The 25,939-nt window shown below is 38.1% G+C and overlaps 1 protein-coding gene across 2 annotated transcripts in view; it reads right to left on the bottom strand.

Annotated features, from left to right (window-relative positions):
• Positions 1-3,125: 3,125 nt before the first annotated feature.
• KMT5B (lysine methyltransferase 5B) overlaps positions 3,126-25,939 on the bottom strand; it is a 30,398-nt gene continuing 7,584 nt past the window's right edge. The window contains exons 2-11 of one of the 2 annotated variants that reach the window (XM_074148686.1): positions 24,828-25,070; positions 23,877-24,024; positions 14,261-14,426; positions 12,838-12,947; positions 10,798-10,964; positions 10,147-10,166; positions 9,842-9,978; positions 7,134-7,330; positions 5,959-5,961; positions 3,126-5,846 (exon numbers count right to left, since the gene is read on the bottom strand). In XM_074148686.1, the coding sequence (XP_074004787.1) occupies positions 4,378-5,846; positions 5,959-5,961; positions 7,134-7,330; positions 9,842-9,978; positions 10,147-10,166; positions 10,798-10,964; positions 12,838-12,947; positions 14,261-14,426; positions 23,877-24,024; positions 24,828-24,987 (2,577 nt within the window). In that variant the 5' untranslated portion in view covers positions 24,988-25,070 and the 3' untranslated portion in view covers positions 3,126-4,377. Of the gene's footprint in view, positions 5,847-5,958; positions 5,962-7,133; positions 7,331-9,841; positions 9,979-10,146; positions 10,167-10,797; positions 10,965-12,837; positions 12,948-14,260; positions 14,427-23,876; positions 24,025-24,823; positions 25,071-25,939 lie in introns of those variants that run through there. The other variant, XM_074148687.1, reaches the window with a different exon arrangement.

Below are 25,939 nucleotides of genomic sequence, written 5' to 3'. Positions count from 1 at the left end.
ACAAATACATTGGAGGGAAAAAAAGAAAAAAGCATTTGAAAAACAGAAGAAAAAAAAAAAAGACAGTAACAGGACATCCATGTTAATCTTGTAGAGAATCCACGGCAGTTTTATCAGACACAATTTTTTCAAGCTCCCTGCCTGCACACTACAGGTGCCGTTACATGAGGTAGAAAAAGAGCACACTTGATTAGTCCAGGGGGTGACAATTTCAGACAATATCATAATAACATCTGACAAATTACAAGCCTCTGCTGTTTGCAGAAACATTGCTGCTTCTCGGCACGAGCAATTTTCCAGAAATTCCCCAATGTCCAGGGAAGTGTCCCTGTACACGTGAAGCAGGAGAAGCTCGATTCTTATTTGGATATTTCCAATCAAATCACTCCTCCTCAAATAAATGTAGAATACCATTCTATATCGCTCCAAAGAGACACGGGGAAGGTTAGTCTGCCCTATGCAAGGCAGACAGAAACACCGAGTGAATCCTTTGTCTCTTTGGGATCAATACGAACAGTATCGAACTGCCTGTAATGTATTTTGCAGCAATTTTGCTGTACAGTAAGTCCATGCAAGCTTTTACTTGAGCAGAGCACTTCGGAGTGTTCGCTCTCCCACGTGCTCACTGCATTTTATTTATTTATTCATTTTTAAAGATGACTCACAACTCCGTAACGCTGATTTGTGAAGAAAGTTATTTGGTTTTGTCTTACAAAGAATCAACACTTTTGCCCCTACCCCATTAACTCACCCCATCAAAGGTGCAAGTCAGGTACCAGCTACATCTACTGCCCAAGCGTTCAAAAGCTCCTGCTAAACCTCTCCTCACCCGTACGGCAGCTCAGTACGCGCTGCCGGTGCCGGGATCCTCACGGATCCACAGCCAACCTGCCGTTTTCATGGTGGTTGTGATGTTTCCTTCTAAGCTTCGCAACCTGTTACACGTAACACAAAACTAGCTGACAAAGGCCATCTTTAACACGCTTCCTCCAGTTCCTCAACCCACTAAAAGGTGTCCTGTGGTCATCCTGAACCTACCCAGCTGCCGCATCTTTTCTTACCACTGTCTCGTGAAATAAAAGACATGGAGGCCAGAGAGGGTCCCTGACAGTCAAATTACTATTAACTTCATGGTGCTTTGTGGTCTAATTGGATAGCGAGAAACACCCCAACGTTGTCAGGTTCTCATACACATGACACAAACGTTCATCCTCCCCTACTACTGAGGTCAGGGAACCATCACGATCTGCCAACACACATATAAATGACGACGACGACGTCATTTTTTGCAGCAGGGGAAGGATAGAAGAGACTGGGGTTGTGCAACCCCTGCCAACGTGATGATCAACTTGGGGAAACACATTTAATTATTTTCAAGGCATCTGTAACCCAAAAAAAATCTGGGTAGCAGGACACAGCTACAGACTGGTTGAGCCTGGACATGACTAAAAGCTTTTGTTCCAAGTTCTCCAAGTCAAGAAGGTTGTGCAATGAACAAGAGCAATCCGGAGTTCCTGATGCCCCAAGAGCTCCTTGCACTTATTTCTGCACCAGAGAAAAGCAAAGCAGCTCTCATTAAGGTGTTGGCTGAACTATGAGTTAGTAGGAACATCTATGCCAGGAGAACAGCTTCCACCTCTAAGGGCAGGATTCTCTTGCAATTTCTTCGCCACCTGTTTCATGCTCTGCTTTCACTGCTCGATGCGGGTTCAGCAAGCCCTACACCTGCTTGAGCAGTACTGGTCAGGAAACACCAGCAACAGCTGGCCATGCTGACTTGTTGCATCAACCCCCTGTTCCTCAAATGCCCTGCTGATCTACGTTTCTGCAAACCCATGGCCCTCCACTAGAGCCACCAAGACTGTCAGAGGACCATTCTGCACGAGCCCGCAAGCAGGAGCAGCAGGGAGACAGAAGAGCTGCAAGAAAACCCAACTCTGCAGCAAAGCAGGGGCTGTTGCCCCAGAGCAGGCTGCGGTCATAACCTACGGGCAGGGAACAGAAAGCACGTGGACGCGCTGTTCTGCTCCTCACGTCTTTCCCGATACAGCCACATGCTTGCAAGGCACATCACACACTGAAAATGCGAGTGAATTCTTGAGCAAAGAGCTGTGTTACTGTTAGCTGTCACCAACGGTTTGCCGGTCAAGCTCCGACTACAAAGCAAGAAGCCCTTAGTAACACAGCCAGCTTCCCTGTGACCCAACTTCTAATAACCCATTTTTATATGGTACAGTACAATTAAAAATCCCACAGGACAATCCACCATAGGTGACTCAGTACTCAAAATGTCACCATACTTACACCAAGGCTTTTGTGTTCAGTCTTCCGTGAACTAAAACCACCCGTCTGACATGAGAAACTGCGCATTACATACAGGCTTACCCATTTTTTAAAATTATATACACTCTGTACATGAGACACAGCTGGCCTTTAAGAGAGACTGGACGTTATAAAAACAAAGTTACAAGTATTATGTTTAATTCTACACTTAATTCTCTGCTAAGAATACAGAAGGGAAGCAAGATGAAGGCAGACCTGACTTGCAGTCTAGCAAATTACTGAAATGCATTTGGAAGGTTTTCTTTGAAAAAATTCTTCATTTTTGTGAGGGTCAGAGATGGGCCAAACCATTACGATCAAATTCACCTGCCCATTTCCACTAGGGCTTTCACAACTGGGTAATAACAGAGTGGTCACCTGTAACTCAAGCTCTTGCTCTTCCGGGTAGAGAGTGTTGGACTTGGCATGAAAATACTACACGGCGGATTCAACTCACCCAACAGCACGTTTTATGCAGCAACTTCTGTTTCTACACCCCTAGATACAAAAACTCTAAACCTTAATCCACGGTTGAGTAAAAACACAAATACAACAGACCAAAGTGCTATACAGTTATGTCAACTATGACATTTTATACCTGCTTCAAAGAAAAGGCTTATAAATGAGCCGATTTATACATACAAACAAGTTCATTGTGCCCAGAAGTTTCCTAACATTCTTTTATTAAAAACCAAAAGAGCCAAAGATTGCCCTGATGCTCTTCATTGTTATAAAGCAGACTCTGAAGTATTAAGTGAACTATGTATGAGCAAAGAACTCCAACTGATGCAGAGTTTAAAACTAGGTTTACAATTTCCTATTTTATTGGCATGGATGTATTTCTAAACTTAAAAACCCTCCTGGCAAGTTATCTCAATTTCTTATGACAAAATTTCTCACAACACACAAATATTTACAACATATACACATTTTTTCAGTCTTTTACAACTGGTTCTTAAAAGACAAACAATTTATAGGTTACCACAGAACAAAAGCTGTGACTTAGTTGTTTTTAATTTCATAAAACTATCATAAGTTAAAGTGAATAGATTTTCTTTAAATTCCTTGTAGCATTTTACAAGTGCAACAAAAATATGAAGAACCAATTTAGGATAGCTGCAGTTCATTGGATAAATGTTGCCCATTGTAATCACATTATTTCACAGCAAATTCTTGAAAAAATAAGCACCAATCATTCTTGCAAAGAACAATTTTATCTAAAAGTATTGAAAAGTGTTAAATACAAGGTGTTTAATTTACATAACAAGCAATAAATACACCATATCCAAACTTTTATTCTGCATACTGCTACCCTTGTACATATAATGTACTAAAAAGTCAGCAAATTGTCAACACCTTTTCATTTTTTTTCTCTTTTTTTTTTAAAGAAATCAATTTGACTTCCAACCAACGGTTTGCTACTATAACAAAGGCCACAAACAATACGTCTGGGACAGCATACAGTGTTAAAACTGACAAACTCCGAGGGGGGAAAAAAAAAACATCTAGCAAATAAATTGAAAAGCTGTAGATCATTGCTGGTGATATTAACATATACTAGAAAACCTTAATATGCTGCTACTATGATTTCTTTTTTTAAATCGTTTAGTCAAATATAGTAAGAGCAAACTAATGCTCTTACTGATCAAAAATAATTATGTAGCCACACTGTATTCTCATTGTCCTGCATGGAAAGATTTGATGCAATTTCATAACTTTGCTTGAGCCTTTATTTTACAACAGAGCATTACCTCTAACTCAGAATTGCACATAAGAAGGCTATTAAAAAGTACAATAAAAATCTGCACAAATCAGACTTAAGAAGAGTCAGTATGCTGTACACTTTCTACAATATTATGTTGATAGGTGAATAAACAATTAAGAAGTGCTGCCACTAAGTTTTTCAGAAAGTTCTTCAGTTGAGGAATAATCAAATGGAATTTTTGTTGGCGTTTTTTTTTGTTGTAGGGTGGTTGTTTTTTTTTTTTTCTTTTTTTTTTCTTTTTTTTTTTTTTTTTTAAAAATGACATCCAGGTCAGTTTAAGACCTATAAGCTTATGCATTGAGCCTTAAAGACTGATCTTCTCTCCTCCTGGAAGAAATATCAATATCTATTGAATCCTTGCCAACAATAAGCCTTAATCTCTTCGCTGGAGGAAGAGGAATAAAGTCATCAAATTCATCGTCATAGTCATCTTCCTCTTCATCGTCCTCTTCTGATGAAGATTCATCTGCTGTTTCCTCTTCATAGTGACCATAATCATCTACTTCCATTCTCGACTCCAAAAGGGAGAGAGTTTCACTACAACACATACCATTTTCATGAAGGTCCTCAGGGTACGTCCCTCGGTTTTCCTCCTCTCGTTTTAGCTGTATTTTTAATTTTGTTGAACTATTGCCAGATCCTGAGTTAAACCCATTATTTAGCTTTGCTACATATAAATTATTATCTTTTTCATGGTCTTTACTTAATTTGATGCTTATTTTTGAAGAATTCATTCCATCACTTTCTTGGTCATTTGCCTTGCTACTGCTATCATGGCGTCTACGAAGAGTCAGTTTAGGAATCCCAGAGCTATTTTCAAGGATAAGTTGTGCATCATACCTCGTGATTCGTCTTTTCTTTTTACTTTTTGCAGTTCTAAAGCTGTCTTTTGCTTTAAAATTGTCAGATGTTACAACAGAGCAGCCCCCAGACCCAGGGATACAGTCTTTATAGCCAACAGGTGTGTCCACAACATTGTTCCTCTCTCCGAGTTCTGAATGAGAACTAATCAAATCCGGTACTTCATCTTTCACAGGTGTATTGTGCGTAGTATCAGTTTCTTCTATTTTTGCCGGTGGTTTCACAAGTTTTCCTTGTCGAGATTTCTTTTTTGACACGCCTGCATCGTTTTTCTGACACCTAATATCCCCTTTATGTGACGGTCCATGAGCTACGTCATTTTCATTTGTCACAGGAGACTGCTGCTCCAAAACGTCTGATTGCGTTCCGGTCAAATTATTCTTATAGCTATCCAACCTATTTGGTTCAAGCTTTATGTCAGAGGTCTCCTTCAAATTCATTCTTGTTCTCATTGACCTCCTTGTTATGTATGTGCAGGGTGGTATATCACCATGCTCATGAGCACCTTTCACAGAATTCAGTTTATGTTCTCTTGCTGCATGCCTTGTTAAGCATCCACTGGAGACTGCAACTTTGACTGGTCCCTCCAATTCTTTATCCTTTTTAATGGGCAAGTTTTTATACAAAACCACTTTAGGCTCTTTGAGAACTAAATTTCCCATTTCGAGCTTTCTAGAAGCATTCTTTTGCTCTGGCCTTTTGCACTGATTTCGCAACTTTATCTTTGAAAGTAAAGGCTTTGCAGGCTTTTTCAGTCTCTTTGGTACCCTGGAATTATTTATATGAGTTAGTTTAGATGAGGTAGAATTTGATGATGCTGGAATTCTTGATATCGACTGTCTTGTTAATGTTCTATTTTTGCTGTTCTTTTTTACACCAATTGAAGATTTTCTGTTAGCTGCAGAAGAAAAAAGCAGTTTTGTTATGATACTGCTTTATCCCGAGTTTCCCACTCCCAAATACTGTAGTTATTTCATTCATTTTAAACACTTCATCAAAATCTGTGGAACAGGCTAGACAGCACACAGTGAAGAGCAAGACTGCTTAACTTTCGACTCAGACATGAAAGGAATTGTCAGACACTTCAGAAGTACACCTAAATTCCAGGTACACTTCCCTCACTGCTCCCAACATACCAAGTTTGGTTTTTACTGAATTTCTTCTTCTACTGTTTGTTTGTTTTTAAATCCATCCCACATTATCCACAGTTTTTACTGAGTATTATTCTAGCAAAATCTGAGGATCAGCATGTTCTAGTATTAACCCTAGATTTTTTTTCCTACAGGGGGAGGAAAAAGAACCCGAACCCCTTAACTACTAACCCTTAAATAACACAGATATCCAGCTCTTTGTCACCTGCTATGGTAAGAAAAGGAGTTTAGTCTGCCCAAGCAAAGCTGCAACTCTAAAGCTTTGCAATTAGAGGTCATAAGAGGGTTTTGGGAAGTGTTTTTAAGTATGACAGCAGCAAACAGGAACCAGGTGGAACCACAGTATTTTACGTGGCTCCAAACCTGTTCACTAGTTAAGTCAAATTTTCAGTTATTTATATTTTGTCTAAACTGGGGAAGGGGGAAAGTAAATAAATGACACTCACTACTCCATGAAGAGAAGCCTCTCAAGAGCATCACAAACAAAAATCCCTTCTAATTTCTTTTGAGATTACTAACTGTGCACTTTCACTTCAGAATAGGTACCTAAACTATGAGTCCTGGATATGGAGATGGAATAGCTGCCCAATTAAAAGGATCTCTAAAGAAAATTACTATTTGTTTAACAATCTCTACTAAGAGTATTTATTTAAAAACTGTTTTCCCAGAGAATGTAGATAACTCAAACTATGTTAAGTTTTCTTTCCTAAACCATACTACTGCATGTGATCGATTACCGTATTTTGAAATTCATTGTTGATAGAACTTTAACTGACATGTTTAGAAATATGACACTAACTACTTTTAATATAAATAAAACAAAACTAAACAAGAATATACCCCTATTGTTCTTGCAACACTTAAGGAAAACTGTTATTTAAATTGCCTTCAGATTCCTGAATAAATTACAGTTTTAAAGACCAGTATCTGAGATGCATCTCAGCACCAAGAGAGGAATTCCATCACAGTGAAAGTTTTTCATGTTTTTATATGAAACCTTTAATCCTGCACTCCGAGCTTTTCCCCTTCCTTACTTGCATTAGATTTTTCCTGAGTGGTATCTGCATCAGTGTTAGAGCTGACGGACTGGCTGTCTGAGTTTTTGCTGCTGTCACCCAACTTTTTAAGTCTGTTCAATCGTTTATCTGTTTCTCTCAGTCCATATTTACTATTAATCACAGGAGTAGGTGCTGGCAGTCCCACTCTTGATTTAAAAGCACCAGTTCCACGTCTACAAAGAAAAAGAGAACAAAATGTATTAGTAACTATTAATATAAACTTAGCACTTTGTTTCATATACAATCCCAGGTATACTGGGATAAAGAATACCAATAACCACTGAATTTATTAGTATTTTGTGGACTGTTTTAATAAGACATCTATATACTTATCTCATTTTAGTAAGATGTGCAGAAAAACCTTCCATTTATTTCTTGCAAGAAGAAAAATCGCAAACGTAGGTTTCCCTTGCTTTATATGTCTATTTTAGTATTGTTTCATAGTCAAATTATACAAGTGAAAATTATATATGATAGTTTGAAATACGATTTATATATTAGCCTAGATAACTTAATTTTTTTATAATCACATCAGGCTAGTAAAAAATCACCAGCTTCAGGTACAGTGCTTGTTACTGCATCAGCAAGAGTTGAAAAGCACAGAAAATACAACAAAATTATCACATAGTTCTGTGTTCCTTCGTTACTGAAAGACTCCAATACGTATCTACCATGAAAATGAAATGGCTGAGCAAACCTCGTATTTTTCTTTTTAATTAATCACTGAAAAGCATGAAGATAAAGAATTCCTCTACTTGCACTTCACGCACTACTACTAGGATTGCTTTCACACTTTTTAATAATCCAGTAGGCTTGCACTTCACAGATTTACTGAAGACAACTTCAGTTTGGATTCCAGTGTGTTGTACTGGAAGAAGATCTACAAAACTCAACCAAAAGTGCAGCAAAAAGATCAGACAGGATCTCAAGCTCCACAAGGTTATTATGCAGACACAATACTTATTCTCAAACTAGTATTTGTTTGATAAGGAACATTCTTTCAGTATTATTTTGAATACTGCGAGTTGCAGGCATCTTAAGATACTAGACTGAATTTCGCACAAGCAACAGTCAATTCAGGTCAGAAAGTAGTAACGGTGCTGTAAAAACCACAATTGTCTTCTGACATGTCATCTTTGGTGCTCAGTTAGCCAACATGAGCAACAGCAGGCTCACCTAAAAAGAGTACATGCACATATGTAAAGACATGCAAATTTTCTTGGTGATGCTTTTTGGAGGCTTGAAAAAGAATTGTACAGTGCCAACCTTCCCACAGCTCTCAAGTGTACCCACAGATTCTTAGAAGTCTAACATTTTAACATCACAAACTAATATCCTTTACAGCATAGTCAAAACTGGGTCACATAGATTTTTTTTTTTTTGTGGTGTACCAAGAGACAGTTGCCTCAGCGTTAGTAAGGACTCATTTTTCCTTGCTCAACTTCCCAAAATTCAAACATCTCATATTTGATTGATGTAACACAGACTTGTGACTGAAAAGCAGATTCCTAAAGTTAGAAATACCCAAATGTTAGCTTTAAAATATAACATTTTCATGTACTTAACATACAAAGATGACAGATTAGTGAAAGTGTCTGCACACCAAAAATTTGTCCTGAAAGTATACCTGTCTCACATTAAAATCAACAATCAAAGAAACCTGAGCAAAAAGAAACGTATCACTCCAAGTAACAAGGAAAGAACAATCATGGTGCCCATTTATTCAATACTAAGCAGCTCCCAGGACTGAAGCACACTTTTACTTGCAGCTCTCTAGATAAAGTCTCAGACCGTACCCTTCACTTGGAATGATCTACCAACATTGTGAGCTTGGAGGCCCACACCAGAAAGTTTTCCCTTGTATAAACTGTTAGTGACCAAACTAGCTAGTAAAAATGAAGGTAGGATTATTAAACTATTGACATGAAGGTGCACTAAGCTATTTCTCAATATGATTAATATTTTGTCCTTTATAGGATTTTTCTCTCTACAGTTAGGTCAAGCAGTAACAGAACTGGTTTATGTTCTGTGTAGTTCCTCCTGGAACTAGGTGAAGCTCTCACAAATAATGTCGAGCCTCCATGCTCACAGTCAGTAGTAAGTTTTAACATGGCAAAAACCAACTACGGAATTATTTCAACTGATTTTGTGAAGAAACTAGGTTGGAACAGCACATGTGGAAAGTACTGTCCAAACCAGCAGATCTTTATGAATACACAACCCCCTCAAGTTCTAATAACATATGGCGAAAACTACTTTGCCCATTCCCAGCAGAAGAGAGCTTCAGGTCAACACAGAAAACATTAATGAAATTTGCTTTTTCTAGTACCAAAAAACCCCAAAAGTTGGGAGTCAGTTGCTAATGGTCTTGTAGCAGCTACAACTGCTTTTCCTTCCAATTCTACTTTATTCAGTACAAGTATTTTTAAGAATCTACATTTCTTTTTTGTTATTCACCTTTTGGGTTATCTACAAAACTGACAATCAAAAGAATAACAGAATGCAGGAGCTCTCAGGAAACACGACCATTCAGTAACAACATTAAAAAAAAATATTATTACAACAAATAGGCAGGAGCAATTATAATGTGTCCAAAAGTCTGGGTACTCGTAATCAAGGACTTTCACAAAATATATCATGAATATGCCTAGTTCCATTTGAAACTTCTCTACATCAATTCATACCTTTCACAGGTGTAACATTCGCAGTATTCATTATTTTCTCCAAAAAACCCATCTCCGTAGTAACATGAGATTTCTTCTCCAGGTTCAATATCTCTTAGAGCTTTCACACATGCTGTATCTCTGCCCGTTGATACAAACTGGGGAAGGAGATGACAGGAAGGAGGGGAAATTAATCATTAAGGTTGAACAGTTTGAATAAGGAAAAAAAAAAAAGAAAAAAGTTGGGGAGGAAAAGGGGTAGGGACAAAAGTAAAAAAAAAAAAAATTGGGGTGCTTTATTTATTTACTTTTAATTTCTTGCTTACCTTACAGTTAGGTCTGCAATCTGAAAAAGGTCCAAAAGATAAAGTCAATTAACTGTTGATAAGACCTGAAACATGAATAGTTGTAGATATCTAAAGTAAGGATTCACTCTGACTTCAATAACTGTAGAATCTCAACTAAATACTGGGAGTTATGATAGTATTGCACAAAGCTCTACATCAAAAGATACCTGTTTTCACATAGTTTGGTTTCTGAGCCCTTCCCTATGCTATCACAAATGTTCAGCTTCCCTCCTCTTGAAGGTAATATGATTTCTCTTAAATCCTACCTGCTTTTCCTTCAGCATGCAAATGCAACAGGATCAGTTAAACCACTGTGCAAAAGGTTCACTTAAGAAATACGTTATTGTTGACTAAGTTCACAAAAAATTCAGGTTAACCCACAATATGTTCCACTAACTGAGCTCCAAAGTCTCTGTAAAGGAAGAAGGCATCACTTCCTAGAGCCTTCTGTGAGTTTCCCAGTTCGCAGCTGATCAGCTCTGGTCTGGGAAAATCCCAACAGGATTTCGATCCAGTATGCCAGATTCAGACATTTTCTCTAAGGTTCTCTGTTGTCCAGCTCACCTGTAACACCACTTCTGAGTGGAACTACTTATGTCCTTTAACATGCTTGCTATACTTACTACTCACCATGATTGATAAATGCAGCAGGACCAAGCCACAGTTGTGCACAGTTTTTCCGTGTGGAATACATGACACTGAAGTCATTTTCCCCATGTCTCAGCAGCATGTTTTCTTCCATTTCTGATAGCTCAGCAATACAGCCCACAAGTAATTCAATTTTATCATTTCGTTTCCTTTAGTGTAAAAAAGAGTAGCAGAAATAAGAATACATATGCCAAAATTACAAAGTAATATCACAGAAATAAAAGTTGTCAATAGTGGGAAGTGTTTTGTAAACCATTTCTCAGTCCCTATAAACCTCACGTTTTAATTCAGTCAGAGACAGGGTATTAGGCCAAAAAGACCTTTTATCAGACAGGAAATAAATGTTTTTATGCTACTATATAGAACCAATTACATCAATTCTGACAGACATTACCACCATTGTTCCTACAATTTCCTGAGACTGCAAGCAAGAAATTGCAAGAGTTGATTACTTCAGCTTCTGCAGTTGTTAAAACCAAAAGCAAGATTTTTTCATTTGTGCACACTCCCTCCCCATCAGTGCTTAAGAGATTCTGACTTCCTCCAGCTGCTCGTTTGCATTTCCTATACTTCTTCCTTTGGTTAGGAAAACACAGCATAGTGAAGATGCTTAGAACTCCACGGCTTCTTAAAAAAGGCCCAGTATTGACTAGAAAAAGGCCACAATTTATATAAGATGTCTTCCTCTCTCACAGGTAGTTCTTCAGCATCAAACTGGTCCTTGAAATAGACCACTTGGAGGGTGGGCCAGGGGATGACGATGACGTAACGACCAACAAAAGCCAACAAACCCATGACACCATGTGCAGACAGCCAATCTGCCACTGTACTCAACACTCAGCCTAGGAAGAAGTTATCTTGCAAGGGCACTGTTTCCACTGCTCTTTACAGTGTCCATTTTAAACTCTGGCCAGATTACTCTGACACAGATGAATACGGAGATACTAAATATACTTGAGGGACACAAACTAGAAGCCAAGCCTTTTACATGCAAAATTCTCCTTTCATACAGAGCACTGAGAACTCTTATCAGTTTTGAGTCTCAACAGTTTTCCAGATATTGGCAGGGTTAAGAAGCAGCCCTCCTGCCTTGCTCTCTCTCAGGTCACTCATGATTTTGAGCCTGGAAAGTTAATTGATTTCCAACATACCTAAATACTCCAAACAGTCAGCCAAGGGGAGAATTCAAACCAAAAAAAAAACCAACCCCCAAAATACTGATTATATCATGGTTGGGGAACTTCCAGCTATGGTCATGAAGAGCTAGAAACTGGCCTCAACCTTCTTAAAGCTTAAGTCTCCCACACATTGTGGCCATAGCCCCACAGTAACATCACGCTTACTGGCTACGCTGCCAGCGTAACGTCTAGCCACTCGATCCTAGCCCACGCATAATAGCTTATCATCATCTCAGATGTGCTGTTATGAGTATGTACTGCCACAAAGCAAAACAAACATAAGTCATGGGGGGGAGGGGAAAATATATTTTAAAATCTGAATTAACCCAGGGATCTGCTGGTGCTGCCACAGACATGCTTATAATGAGACTCAAATGTGCCACTGGGCTTCCAACTTTGTGATTCCAGTGGAAATTTATCTTGCACAATCAAAATATGCAAACAGCACTCTTCAGTTTCAGAGAGGTGAAAAACTAATTTTCCCCACAATTACTTGTTGAATAAAAAAATCTGACATAATGAGTCTTGACATGCTCGTGTTTCTCACGGGAGGCCAACAATTCACGATTATAGGAAAATAATTATCTGACTGAAAATAAGATTAAAAAAACTTGTATACTGAAAATGGTATGGCTATGTCCCAATATACAAAGGAATATTTTACAGATGCATGTGTTGTGTGTTAAGTACTTACCAAAAACAGACAACAAATTTAATTTGTAAGTAGAAATACAGAATTCTGTATTTCGTTGGTTGCAGCTTTAATTTTAAATCATGTGTTTTTAATATCTTTTTTGGAATCTTTCAAAATAACTTACAGAAATAGAATGCACATATTTCTTACCATTCTTTTGTTGCAACTATTTTGGCTCCATTTTGCTCAGAAGAATACCGATTGCAAGGCAGGATCTCAAACCCACTGTCAGTTGCAAACATTCGTAAATAAATAAATACCTGCAATGAAAGAAAACAGTACTTTTCTGTTACAAGCAAATCAAAAGCAGTGAGGAATTTTCTATAAAAATAATGAAAGTCAGTGAACTACACAAAAAAAAAAACCACAAAAAATGGATATTGCAATGGGATGTTGTTTGCTGAAATGCATTCCTGACTATAAATTTTAGCTATACACATTATGTTAATCTTACTTCTTCAAAGTGACCTGCAGGCATCCTTCCATGGATAATGGACTATCCAAAGAGTTTTAAAAAAAAAATGTAAAGATGTCTCGAATGCTATAAAATTGGCCCAATCAATGAAAATGTGCAATTTCTTCTTAAAGTCACTGAGCAGTTGCATTCAAGAATTCTGCTCAGATCTGTAAGAACCACTGAGACCTAACAATTTCCTGGATCCAATTTTATTCTTTCCAGTTCTGAAAAATATATTACTTCTATGACAAATCTACTGAATTCAGGGATTACTCGATCACTTCTTTTTAGTGAAAGAGCAGGTGTATTACTCAAAAAAACACTTTGGGAAAGTAGCATTTGCTGCCTACTATTCTACACTACTAGATTTGATGCACTTTAAAGTAGGCCAAATTCCTTTTGGTTGTATCTGAGAAAGATGCACTCACTCCTGAAGGAGTTTTCTTTTATTTTTCCCCTCCCACAGTAAAGAAATACTATGATTTCCCTGCAACTTTGAGAGGCAACAACCTTTATACAAAGTGGATTTGGGGTGTAGAAAATGGAGTAAGACCAATAACGCTCCCACATAAAGCCCCTATACCCAAAACAACGGAGGTATTTTGAGGTAGCAAGGCTTCTCTGTTTACCTTTCTTTGTCACACAATTTCATTTACAATAACTGTAAGCAAAAAAAAAAAAAAAAAAACCACCCACAAACCCAAAACAAAAAACCCCCAACCAACAAAAAAAACAAACAAAAAAAAAAGGGGGGGAGGGGGGAGAAAATCCCTTCTGAAGAATGGAAGAAGTCCTTGTAACTCTTGTCTCTCAGAAGTATGTCTTCTCTCTTCTGTTTATGACTTAAGCCAACAGCAAAAGTGGCAAACGTATTTTCCTTTCTACATGTCTATTAAATAAAAGGCAACGGTAAGCTAACCGAAAAAAAGCAGTGTTGTGGGGGAAAGCTAGCTGAGTTCTTAAAAACAAAGGAAGTTTCTGTTAAAAAGCAATCAAACAATGTGTAACAGAGCAGTGGATTAGTGTCCTTTACTGTTGCTACATTCCTAAGAAATTTTTACATTTTCTTAGCCTTTCAACCATCTGAAAAAGCACATTAATTACAAATACACCTACATGTTCCTTGAACAACCTTTCCTGCATTTTGTTCTTGTTAAGAAAATAGTGCCGGGCCCAGTCACCTGACGTCAAGGACTTGAAGGCTTTTTCTAAGTGCTCATCTTTCTTGAAACGTTCAATCACCTCTTTTAGTTCTTCTTGCCTTCCTTTAATAGGTCGAAATCTGAAATAAAGAATAAAGCTATTCCAGTCTTCACTGTTACTCAGTCTCAATTCTTCCTCACAGTTACTTGCAGCACACAGTTCTTTTGCTAGCCACATAACATATTTAACTCCGAGAGTAAAGAAACTGACTATTATGCACTCAAATCACAGGCCCTCATTTTCTAAGGTAATGGTAGAGGTAAGATAAAGCCATGCATGCTACTTGGAATGTTAAAACCCTCCATTCTGCTGAGAAAACAATTTATTTATAAAACAAATCTCTGATAAGATTAACGAAAACAGAGTAATCATTTCACTGTTTTTGACCTCTCTCATTTGAAACAAAGCAGCTAAAGAACTCCTATAATACAAGTATTATTATCCTTACTTCCCTAATAAATTTACTATCATTAAAAGCTCATGTGCCAAAAAAACTAGCAAATAAAATGGATGCTGTAAGCTTCCTACTTTAACACCAGTGTCAAGGGATCTATGCACAGTTCTGCCTTTTGTAGCTGGGCGTGTGATTTTAAATTTAAGCCCTTGACAGCCTCACATACTACAGTAAATTTTTTAACCAGGGAGCAAACAATTAGCGCAACTGAAAAGCCCGAGTAAGAAATTTCAAAACAGAAACAATGTGTAACTACCTTGAAGAGTTATTTCAAATAAACTTTTGCCCACCTGAAAGCCTTATTATATTGACAAATCCACTCCACAGGTTTATGTAGATTGCAAACTTAACATTTGTAGTCATATAAAACACACCTCTTAATGACTACACAAGAAGTATCTATAAATAGTAACATGCATCATAGATACTACATCTGTGGAAGACTGAAGTTCCACAAATTAGTGCGATTATAAGAATTTTTCCCCAAAATACAGGCTACAGGAAATAGGTAGCTGAATATCCTGAGTAGATAAAATATGAAAATGAACCCCTGTACATTAGCAGAGAATTCTGCTTCCTTCCCAAAGCTTGAGATTTAAGAAATACCATCCTTCATATACTCAACAGGAAAAAACTCGTTACAGAAAAAACCTGTATGACTACAAGAAGCAGGAGCTCCATTTCTGAGCTGCCAAACCAAAAGAAAGCAGAACTTAGAGATTATGTCAAATCTCTACAAATTGTCTTTGGCGGAGCACATACCCATATACGCTCCGCTTTGGGGTGGAGGTGGGGTGTATGCACTTTTAAGTGTATGACACACCCTAAGAGGCTCTTCACAAAGATAAAAATTTTGTAGGGTCATGAGAAACAGTTTTCTGCAGCTTCTTTTACAACTCTCACCTTTTGCTTACACAGCATATGACAAGTGTTAAACAAGCCAAGAGCTTTTGATTAAACGCATAAGACTAAGTCCTATTACATGTTGCTTGAAGTGTGTTACCATGCTGATGTTATTTCCTCTTACTTACCAAATGAAGCCTGTATTTGCTGATTAAAGAGAACAAGGGGAAATAAATTCTTGAAGTTGGTGGAAGGAAACCTCATCAACTCCCTCACTGATATCCCGTTTTTTAAATTACCGTATCACTTGGTTTATCCTCATCTTAGAACATTTCAAGTAACTTCTTTTCAGATGACCAAATAAGATTTGCTTGTTCTGTGCAAGTTATATGAAGGAAACAAAATACCTTAACTGTTACACATCCACCTTAACTGTTATACATCCCAATTTTATTTCACCTTGTAGAACAGTAAGAGTTTAATCAGAAATAACTAGTAATGATGAGGATTCAATTTCCTTCATTAGAAGTAAAATGTTGTATTTATGCTCCTGATACTGCTGTTAGGAGGTCTGTCTTAATTGTATCACTTCTGGCAGCAGTGCAGGTTATCAGCATTCCATGCTACTGCTTTTACACACGTTCTCTGCATTCTCCATCTGAAAAACCTTGTAATGCAATGACTAAGCAACCTTTTAGATCTTTTTGAATATGGCAAAAATTATCAGCATAAACCTGTGAGCTTTCAGAGAAGAAGATACAGTAAGAAGTTCTGAGAAGACATTAGATAAGTTTTCTTCTGGCTGGGGTAACATCTAACAAGAGTCAGTCAAGAAACAGATGCCCACTTAGAATTGTAGTACGTACCGCGCCAAGAAGTTTCAAACCAAGTTCTTTATTAAAGAATATACTTATCCCATCTCCCCCAAAAGCCTAACAAGCTGCTGAGAAATCATCACAGAGGAAAACTCTCTTCAGACTACAGATCACATGATTGTTATAATTTTTGTTCTTTAGCACAGCAAAGTCTCCCTCAACCTGCCAGGCAGCTACAAGAAGAGTATCTCCCAGCTTTCCCAAAACCAGAAAGACTTCTCTCAGATTTGCTAGTCATAACACACAGAGCTTACTCAGACATTAAGGAGGGGGAGACAAAAGAAAAAGCAGGCCAGATGCTAAGCCCAAACAGTGGCTCTCACGATCTTCAGAAAAAGAATCAACATCCTACGTTCTCTAGCAATTAGAAGCACATCTTATAGTCCCAAAGTCACACATACTTCAGGTCTTTCTCAACATACCATTCTCAGATGCTGACTAGCTGTATGACTAGCCACCTTAGGTATCTCAGAACCTGTCCCCAACCCTTGAGAAGTCACCTGTCTACCTCCATGGATCACATTCAGCAGGTGTTTCCACCAGTTCTTGTCTCAAGCATTCCATGCTGCTGGTCTAGCAGAAACTCATGTAATATCATTCATGAGAAGCAGAATAGCTAGTGTGTGCCCAAGTCTTTAAAGGGCTAAAAAGAAGGCTGGAAGAAGGAAGGGGGTGTACAGATTGTAACACCCCACAAACGCTGAAAGGTCAGATGAATGCTACACTGTATGCCAGGCATTTGAAACTTGAAACAGGAACTGGGTTTTTCAAAGAACGTGACTCTTGACACCCAAAGGTTCAAAAAAATTAATACCCAGGACCTCCTGTAGCACCTCTATCAAAACATTGTACTGATATTTTTTTACATGGTGACAAGACAAGAGATAATGAGAAAAGGTAACCAGGAATCCAAAAAAAGCAAGGAGTGTCCACAAGTACATGGAAAGATGCTGGAAACCAACATCATGATGTACATAGGGTATTTCACTTCAAGGGTTCCCAAATGAGTGGAACAGAATGACGCTTTGCACCCTGAGCCTAAGTTAGCGAGTTGTTCACAGCTCAACAGCACATATAAACTGCACTGAGAGCATATAAAGTTTACAAGCTAATTCAGAATACCACAAGCTAGACTCCTTACAAAAGCTTCAGTACTTTCACAGGTGTATCTCCATACACACTTTAAAAGGTACCTTCTGATTTCAGACACTGAAGAAGCCAATATGCCAAGAAAGCCCAGAAGTTGAGTGTTCCTTAAGAATTTGAGGGCCTGCTGATAGACCCTTCACTTCCCCCAGGAGTATCACGAAATAGCAATTTATCCATTAGTCTTTCCCAGCACTATCTATCAAAAAGCCAATCAGTTTTGAGAAGAAACCTTAAATACTATCATTCTCATGGCACAGGGCTTCCTCATTTACACGTGACATTGAAAAAAAATTTACGCATCTCCTGGAAGAGTCTACATGACTGAGCACCACTATGAGGAGAGTCTGAAAAGACCCCACAGCTAAATGTTATATAAACTGAGCCAAAAAACCTGGCTTTTAAGCATCAGTAAAATAGGAGAGTAGTTCAGAGAGGAGAAATAAGAGAGATAGAAAGAGCACAAGAAAACCAACAAAACAAACCAGCCAATCCAGTCTCTGTTAAACAGAGAGTCAACCAAATGAGAATTGTTTATCCAGACTTCTGATTTGCTTCTATGAACAGTACCTTTATTAGATTCCATCATGGAAACTGAACAGGACACACTGGTGTTTAATTCTGCTCACAGGCACAGACCCCTTGAGCCACCCTACAAGCAGCTTCAGGGGTCAGGTCACACACGGAGTCTGCCGCAAAACAGTCTGTTGGTTAAATTAAGCTAGGAATGAGAACCTCCAGCTATCACAGTATCTTTAAAGAAATAATAATCGCTCTTGTTCCTGACAAGCTACAGAATAGAAATTTTTCACACTTCACTAGGAAATATTTGTTTTTCCCTGGTCAACAAGATCCAAAAAAAGTTATGGCTATTGCAATTTCAGACTCAGCTAGAAGATGATCTTATCCCAGTTAAGGGCAAACTGAGGTGGTCTCAATAAGGAAGATGCAGGAAAATGGCTTGGGGAAGCAAAGTTCTTTCTCTCTCTCAAGTTTCTCTTACCTCGGGAATACTTAAAGAATCTTGAAACTCCAAGGTATAAAGCCAAAGGTCAGTGAGATGCTTGCCTATAAAGGAAGTTAAAGGAGAGTTTCTGGTAAGTTGAGAAGCACAGTACCTTGCTCAGTCTCAGTCACTGAGAGCAGTGAGTTTGAACAAAAAGGATAAATTGATCCTGCAAGAGATCCAGTACGGAGCTCTGTATAGTGTACCAGTGCATGCTAATGAGATATACTTCTAAACCTACTTCTTAACTTCTGACTAGAGAACATTAAGAAGGGTGACTTTATCAAAACATAGCATCCCATTAGCCTCTTAAAAACAGGCACTTTGTCTGAATGATATTTTTATTTAAGTGGCTATGGAAGACAGCAAGTTACCATTCATCTAAAACTAGAGATTCAGCATAAAAACTAAAACTGCAAGGCTGTTAATCATTCAAGACAGCACAACAAGAGTTGAAAATAATCTCTGTATAGTAAGTGGAAACTAGTTAGTTAACACATATTTTTGCTTCCCCCCACCCAACCCTGTAGCATGAGTATCTTAATTAAAAGCTTGCTCTATGTTGAAACTCCAGTGTTGCTATCTGGAAAAAAGTGCGTTCTTTAAAGGCCAAAATTCAAAAGGGCATTTCTAATGAAGAAAGTAATCCACATTACTGGAATTTCTTGAACTGAAACTATACACACACTGGCGTGACCAAAACTCCAATACAGCCTAGAACAGAAGTAAAGAAGATTCTAACAGCTGCATAATTTCATTCTCCTTAATATGCTTCGCAAGTAAGTGCTTTTTAAAAAATAAATATGGGGGGGACAAAAAAAAAAAACCCAACACTTTTCTTCATTCCTATTCTGACATTCCACATGGTAAATTTAATTTTGCAGTTACCATGATTACTGTATGGAAGCCACTCCATCTTTTGGAGATGCAACTCTTTTTATTGAAGTTAAAGGTGCAACTAGAAAAACTGGGTAAAAGCAAAGTGGTGGGTGTTGGTTTGGGGTGGCTGGTTTGGATTTGCGGGGGGGGGAGAGGGGGCGGGGCGGTAAAGGGTGTGTGTGTTGGTGGTTATTTTTTTTTTTTTTCCTTTTAAATCCAAAACATTCAGCAGCAGCAAAAGAGTTAGTTCCAATGCCATCACTGTGTGCAATTACACACAGCAAAGGAAGACATCCAGGAGCAAGCTAAAGGACTCTACTGAATTAAATTATCAGCAGAAATTAAGAAAATTGGAGAAAGCAGATTTTACACAAAAGTCAAACAAAATCATGTTGGAAAGCACACAGACACTGAGGTCTGAAAAATGTAAAAGCTTCATTTTGCATCAGGATGTCACTACCTAAAAGCTGTGTATCTAATCCAGTATCTCCGTAGCGCCACAACACTGAACTATACAGCCGTATAACCTTACTTAGCAGAAGCCACATCACTTATTCTACCTCCAAGCCCCATTCAAGATAAATACTGAGCCCTTTAATTATTATATTGAAACGAGCTAAGGAGTGCAGAAGAGATTCAGCACAGACCCATGAATGCAAGTGATACAGAATTGCTTTGCCTTTTTTGTTGTTAATGATCAGCAGGGACAGAGTGATGTACCCTGTCAAGTTCAGGAATGACCGACAGTTTACACCAAGGCTAAGAATTGCTCTTGGTGCAGTGTTGAGAGAAAGCAGCTTCCCATGCATCATCCCCAAACACTTCATGTTTGCTACAGAAAACATGGAAATTCTTAAAGCTTGGTCTTTTAGTCTCACGTTATCAGACAAAACCACCTGCACCACACACCAGTTTGTAACTTCACTGAAAGCAGCAACACGGAGTTAGGAAACAACCCTAGATCCTCCTGAAACACTACAATGCATTTAACTTCCTAAATCACTTGCAAACTTAAACAGACATCGGAACTGCTCTCAGTATTCCCTGGCATGATGCTGGTGCTTTAGGGAACTAGGCAAAAACAGTGACTGGTAACAGCAACAGTATTATCAGGAGTCTAAGATTTATATACTAACACATTTCTATGCAAGACAGTAGGGAGTGGATCAGCCATTAAGGCATGCAACTTCAAGATTCAGGGCTCAGCCTAGGGAAAAGTATCTGAAAATAAGACATAGTAAGATAAACAAGAATTCATTTGGCTTTTTACAAGTCTCAGTTTTAATCTCTAGCGTTAGACAGCCTTCAATCAAATCGCTTGCAAAATCAGTGATGTTTTTACAAAAAGGACAGGCATGCAAGACTAAGTAAATCTTACAGTCAGGATAGCCTTTGTCACACACACACAAAAAGTCTGATATAACAGGATTTGTACAAGAAGCAACAAAACCTCTTAGAACAGCTATACTTGACAAGATAATACTTCCTAACATATGGGGTGGTTTTTTTATTAACTGCTAACCTGCTATTTTGTTGAGGTAAGAGCTACCAATTTGATGAAAGAATGACCGGGAACTCTGAAAACAACCTGCTTTGTCTTGGAAATCCAAGAAGATGAAAAAAAGTTACTTTTGGGTAAAGCCACTGAAGACATTTCCAGAGCTGTATTTTATGCTGTCCATCAAAACCCTGGTGACAAGAAAGTATTTCAGAGGAATACTGGACAAACTCATCAGGGAACCTGACTGTAATCTTTTGAGAACTGGTTTTCAGCTCTTTCAGATGCTACTGACTTGACAGCTTACAGAGCTAACAGCCCAATTCCCTCCCAAGCCAGAGGGTATTCAGGAATTGCAGGACTTTATTTTTATGGCCCCTGGAAAAAAACAAAACCAACCAAAAAACCCAAAACAAAAAATAACAGTCATGTTCTTGTCACCTCTCTACCATAAGATCCCTAATTCAGTATAAAGAAGACGGAAAACAAAGATGTTCCAACAATAACCTAGGCATTTTACTAGTATGTTACAAGTTTTTTCTTAGAATCAACATACCCTGGGCAAAACAAGAGGTCTTTACAAACTCTTCAACTAAAGTAATGAATGAAGTAGGGAAAGTGCTTACACAGAAGACACTTATACATACAAAAACGCAGTCTTGGCTTCCACACGTAAGGTAAAGTACAACTTCAGTAAGTGGTCATCAACTTACGCTGGGCTGCTAGTTTCAGAAATACAAACCCCTCGTGTTTCCAACAACAAAGCAGAATGCTGGCACAGTCACTGCCACAGCACGTCTTCACACAAATCAGAACAAGTGAACAGGAAATATTTGCTTGCTATCATAAATGGCTGCTTTATTTTAAGCGAACCTCAATATACAAACTATGTAACTAGTATGACTTCATCGCACTGAAGCAGAAGATGCAACATAAGCTGTAAATCTTAACTTCTACTACAATCATCTAAGTACTGGCATCTGGTATTTTGGAAACAGTCTAGCATTTTCATATTTGCTTTCCCCCCACAACAATAAATCTCTAGAAAGACTACAGCTTACTAGATGGAAGGAAGACTATCCAAGTGACACAGCTACAGTAACAAGCAGATGTCAACACCATACCAAAAAGATAAACAAGAATTATGCTGATGCCTGTATTTTCATTCATTGCAACAATAGAAGCTCTCTCAACAGGACATTATGAAAGAGGCAAGATGCGTTTCTGGTAGAAGTTGTAAGCCTCACTTAAGTATTGCCCATAGTGCTCCAAAGTAATTAATTATTGTCCTTGAAGACCGCCTGTAACTGTTCTCTAAGTTTGAGAAAGGAAGAAATACACATACATGATGATAGTCTTCGTGTAGTCTTTTGATTAGGTGTTGAAAACGTATCAGCAGAAAACACCATTTATGAAAGTAGCTTCTCCAACCATTAAACAATGAATACATCCTTAGCAAAAAGCATACGAATTAACTACCTGTGCAGAACCTGTAGACTACCATTCATCCAACAAAACAAAAAAGTCTTTTGAGCGTATATATTTAGCTCGATTAACTGCTAGAAATACAAAGACACTCCAAAGTGAAATGTAAGAGTATCTACCTAGATCCTGGTTTGGGCACAACGTGCTGTTGTAACCAACAGCGTGGTGGCAACAGGAAGAACTCAAGCATTCCTCCAAGATGGATGCTGCACTCTCCAGCGAAAAAGAAAAACCTCTTTGGAGTCTTTACACTTATTAGGACCCTGATGCTGCACACTGTCAGGTTATACCAGCAACCATTTATGTTATGTGACAAGACCAATTAATCTAGTGGTCATTTTTGAAGCCATCGGCTTTTTACATACACACAAAAATCTACTTAGCCAATACTCTGGTTATGTGAAGTATGGTTATGATAAGCTGCACAGGTACACTTTACACTGTTCTTTAAAAATAGCCACGGCAACAGCGTGAATGACTGAGCAGCCTGTTTCCCACGATGTGCTACCTGGAAATCCCAGCTCTTATTATTTTACAATAATAAGCACATGGTTCCTGTCCTTAGAAACTTATCATTTATATACAACTTCTCCATTAAGCTAGCAATAAAGATCTCGTATGCAAATAAAAGCTTAATGGAGATCTATAGAATATACTTATCATCACCGGTACGCCTGTGAAACAGGAAGAAGCATGCAACAACCAAACCCTAAGACCACACTGCATTCAGACCAGAAGTACTCAGACAGGTGCGTAACAGCACAAAAGTATGTGCAGTTCTGGTAATAAGGTTCCCTGTAAGCACATTAATTTATCTTATACATACAGACATGTCTGAGTTGCGTTCCTTCAGCATGGGTCTCCAAGAACTTAAAATCAAGGGACAGCAACACTGAAGTGCTCAGGAACTGTATATTTCTTGTGATGTCAAAAGAAGAAAAAAAACCAAAAGGCACCCAGGCACATGAAATAAACAGAAAAGTCCCCAAACACTAACTTCTGTATTTGAAATATTTCAAATGACTAATGGCGTAGAACTTCTTAAAACTTATGATTAGTTAACTGTTTAAGCGAGGAAATGGTGTCTATTAACAAGGTGTTTTACAGCATGAACACAAGAGCTAACAGAAAGACCTTCAAGAGAGTTACAAATGCAGGCTTCTACAGAGCTCCGAGTTCCAGCCTCACATGCAACACCATTTTGAAGGCAGAAGCTACTCACAGATTGCCCCCCCCCTTTTTTTTTTCAGACTTTTGTAAACATGCAAGAAATTCCACCGTTTTATTCTGATTACATCAACTAAGAAGATCAATTCTTTTCTAGAAAAATAAGGACAAGTTACCTAGTATTCATTTTGTGTGTCTGAAAACCTAAATAGGGATCAAGAACCAAACTAGTTGCTAGGTCATCATTTTCACACAGTTCCTTGGCAGACATTCCAGAGGAAGGCACGTAACGACTTTGACCCTCAAATCCTGAAGCACCGCTACCTGCAAATAAGAGAGCATAAATTAGATACCATTTAAAGAATGCTATAAAGCCCAGCTACGCTCAGGTTGGAGACAAAAAATACAGAAAAATTAAGGAAGATGATAAAAAATCTGAAGAAACAGGAGCACAGTTATTTTTTTCCATTCTTGCTTTTGTTCATTTATGTAGCAGCCAATGAAGAAAGCATTTTAGAATATATTTTATGGGTGTCTTTAATTTTGGTTTCCTTGTCTCTTCCCCTCCCCAACTACAAGCATCTTTTCAGACTACACAGTTCAGTAATGTCTGCCTCTAAAATTTCCAACCTGTAAACATGATGAAGCTATGAAAATTTCAAACCTCATCTTCCTAAAATCTGAATGAAGGACTTGCTCTGAATTTGTATTTAGTCCTTTATCCCAGATCAATAGTGAAAATAAAAATCCATGTTCCTTAAAACCATTTCATATGGCTGTTGATATATCGACCATTCAAAATGGGGTTTACTTCTACACGTGCATTACCCAAAATCTGGGCTAGTAATTCAAATTATATATTATCTACTTCCAACCACACTAATTCTCACTTAGTGCAAATCACGTATTTTATACTTATACCAGTTCAAAATTAATTTACGTTCAGTTATTCTCACTTAACTTTTAAACTGATCTGAAGAGACCTATATTCCTGAAGTGAGTTAACGCAGCCAATGAATACAAACATAATGCAGACCTCCTTCATGAATCAAGACAAGACAGATGTCTGACTTGCAAATTGATAGATGAATCACATACAACACTAAGCTGCATAAAAATTTACATACATCTGCTTGATCTTCTCTCAACTCCATTTTTGCCCATCTTCGGATTCTCCTTTCCTGCATGCTGCAATTTGGTCTGATTCTGCGCATGGTCATTAGACGACTTGCTTCCACTTCTCCTGCCATTCACCACCATGTTCTTGGATTCTCCCAGCCACTTCATTCCCACAGACAATCTGACCCAGTTGCATTTAGTCACTTTTCAAAAGGCTTGGAGAAGTGGATGAATAATTTCAGTTCCAATTCCTACCAGAAGCAAAACATAAATATGATTAGAACTTACTGGGAAACTGTTTGCAAGACACAGATTTTAACAAAAAGAAAAAAAAAAATGAGGGGGGGGGAGATGATGATCTGCATTTGCATTAGGAAGAAAGAAAAGCAGTTCATTAGCACTAGTACAGGGAACCCTTGCAAATACAGATATCCAGAGATGAACTATTGTCCTACAACTTACAACCACACCTGGAAGCAAAGACGGAATTCTAAAGCTGATAAACTGCTAAGGACAACTGAATTTTGAGAGCTGGACTATACACACATATATATTTATGTGTTTATATAGGCATACATACACATGGATAAATACACACACAGCTATTTGACTCCAAAAATAGAGTATTTTCAAATGCACATCCAATTAAGATTGTATTTCCTAATAAATAAATATCTGTAACCTATTTGGAACTTTACAGCAAAGAATGACGTTATACAAACATCCTCCCAGAAGTAAAGATGGACACAGTTGAAAACCACAACCAAAAAACTAGCAACAGTTTTTGAAATGGGGGTGGGGGAAAACATGTTAAATCTTTATTTGAAAATCAGAGTTCAAAAAACCCTCAATGATGATCTAGAGGACTCAGGCTACTATTTGTACTGTTCCATATAACAAGAAAACCAGTCACGACGTATCGGGCTCAATGAGCCAGTAGTAAGTGCATTCACAAGCGGAGCTGAAATTTTGCAGTACATAAATGACTGGCAAAGCACATGCTAGTTTTTGCCTGCAGTCTCCATGCCTTTTGCATAAATGATTACGAGAAAGCTACTAATGATTTTGTACACAGTTGTGTCTCATTCTGTGTAACTTGCAGGAAAAAAATCCAACACTG

This window comes from Numenius arquata, chromosome 6 (genome assembly GCF_964106895.1).
Source record: "Numenius arquata chromosome 6, bNumArq3.hap1.1, whole genome shotgun sequence".
In the NCBI taxonomy this organism is placed as follows: domain Eukaryota; kingdom Metazoa; phylum Chordata; class Aves; order Charadriiformes; family Scolopacidae; genus Numenius; species Numenius arquata.
The sequence above is the reverse complement of the archived record's forward strand: the minus strand, read 5'-3'. Positions and strand labels throughout refer to the sequence as shown.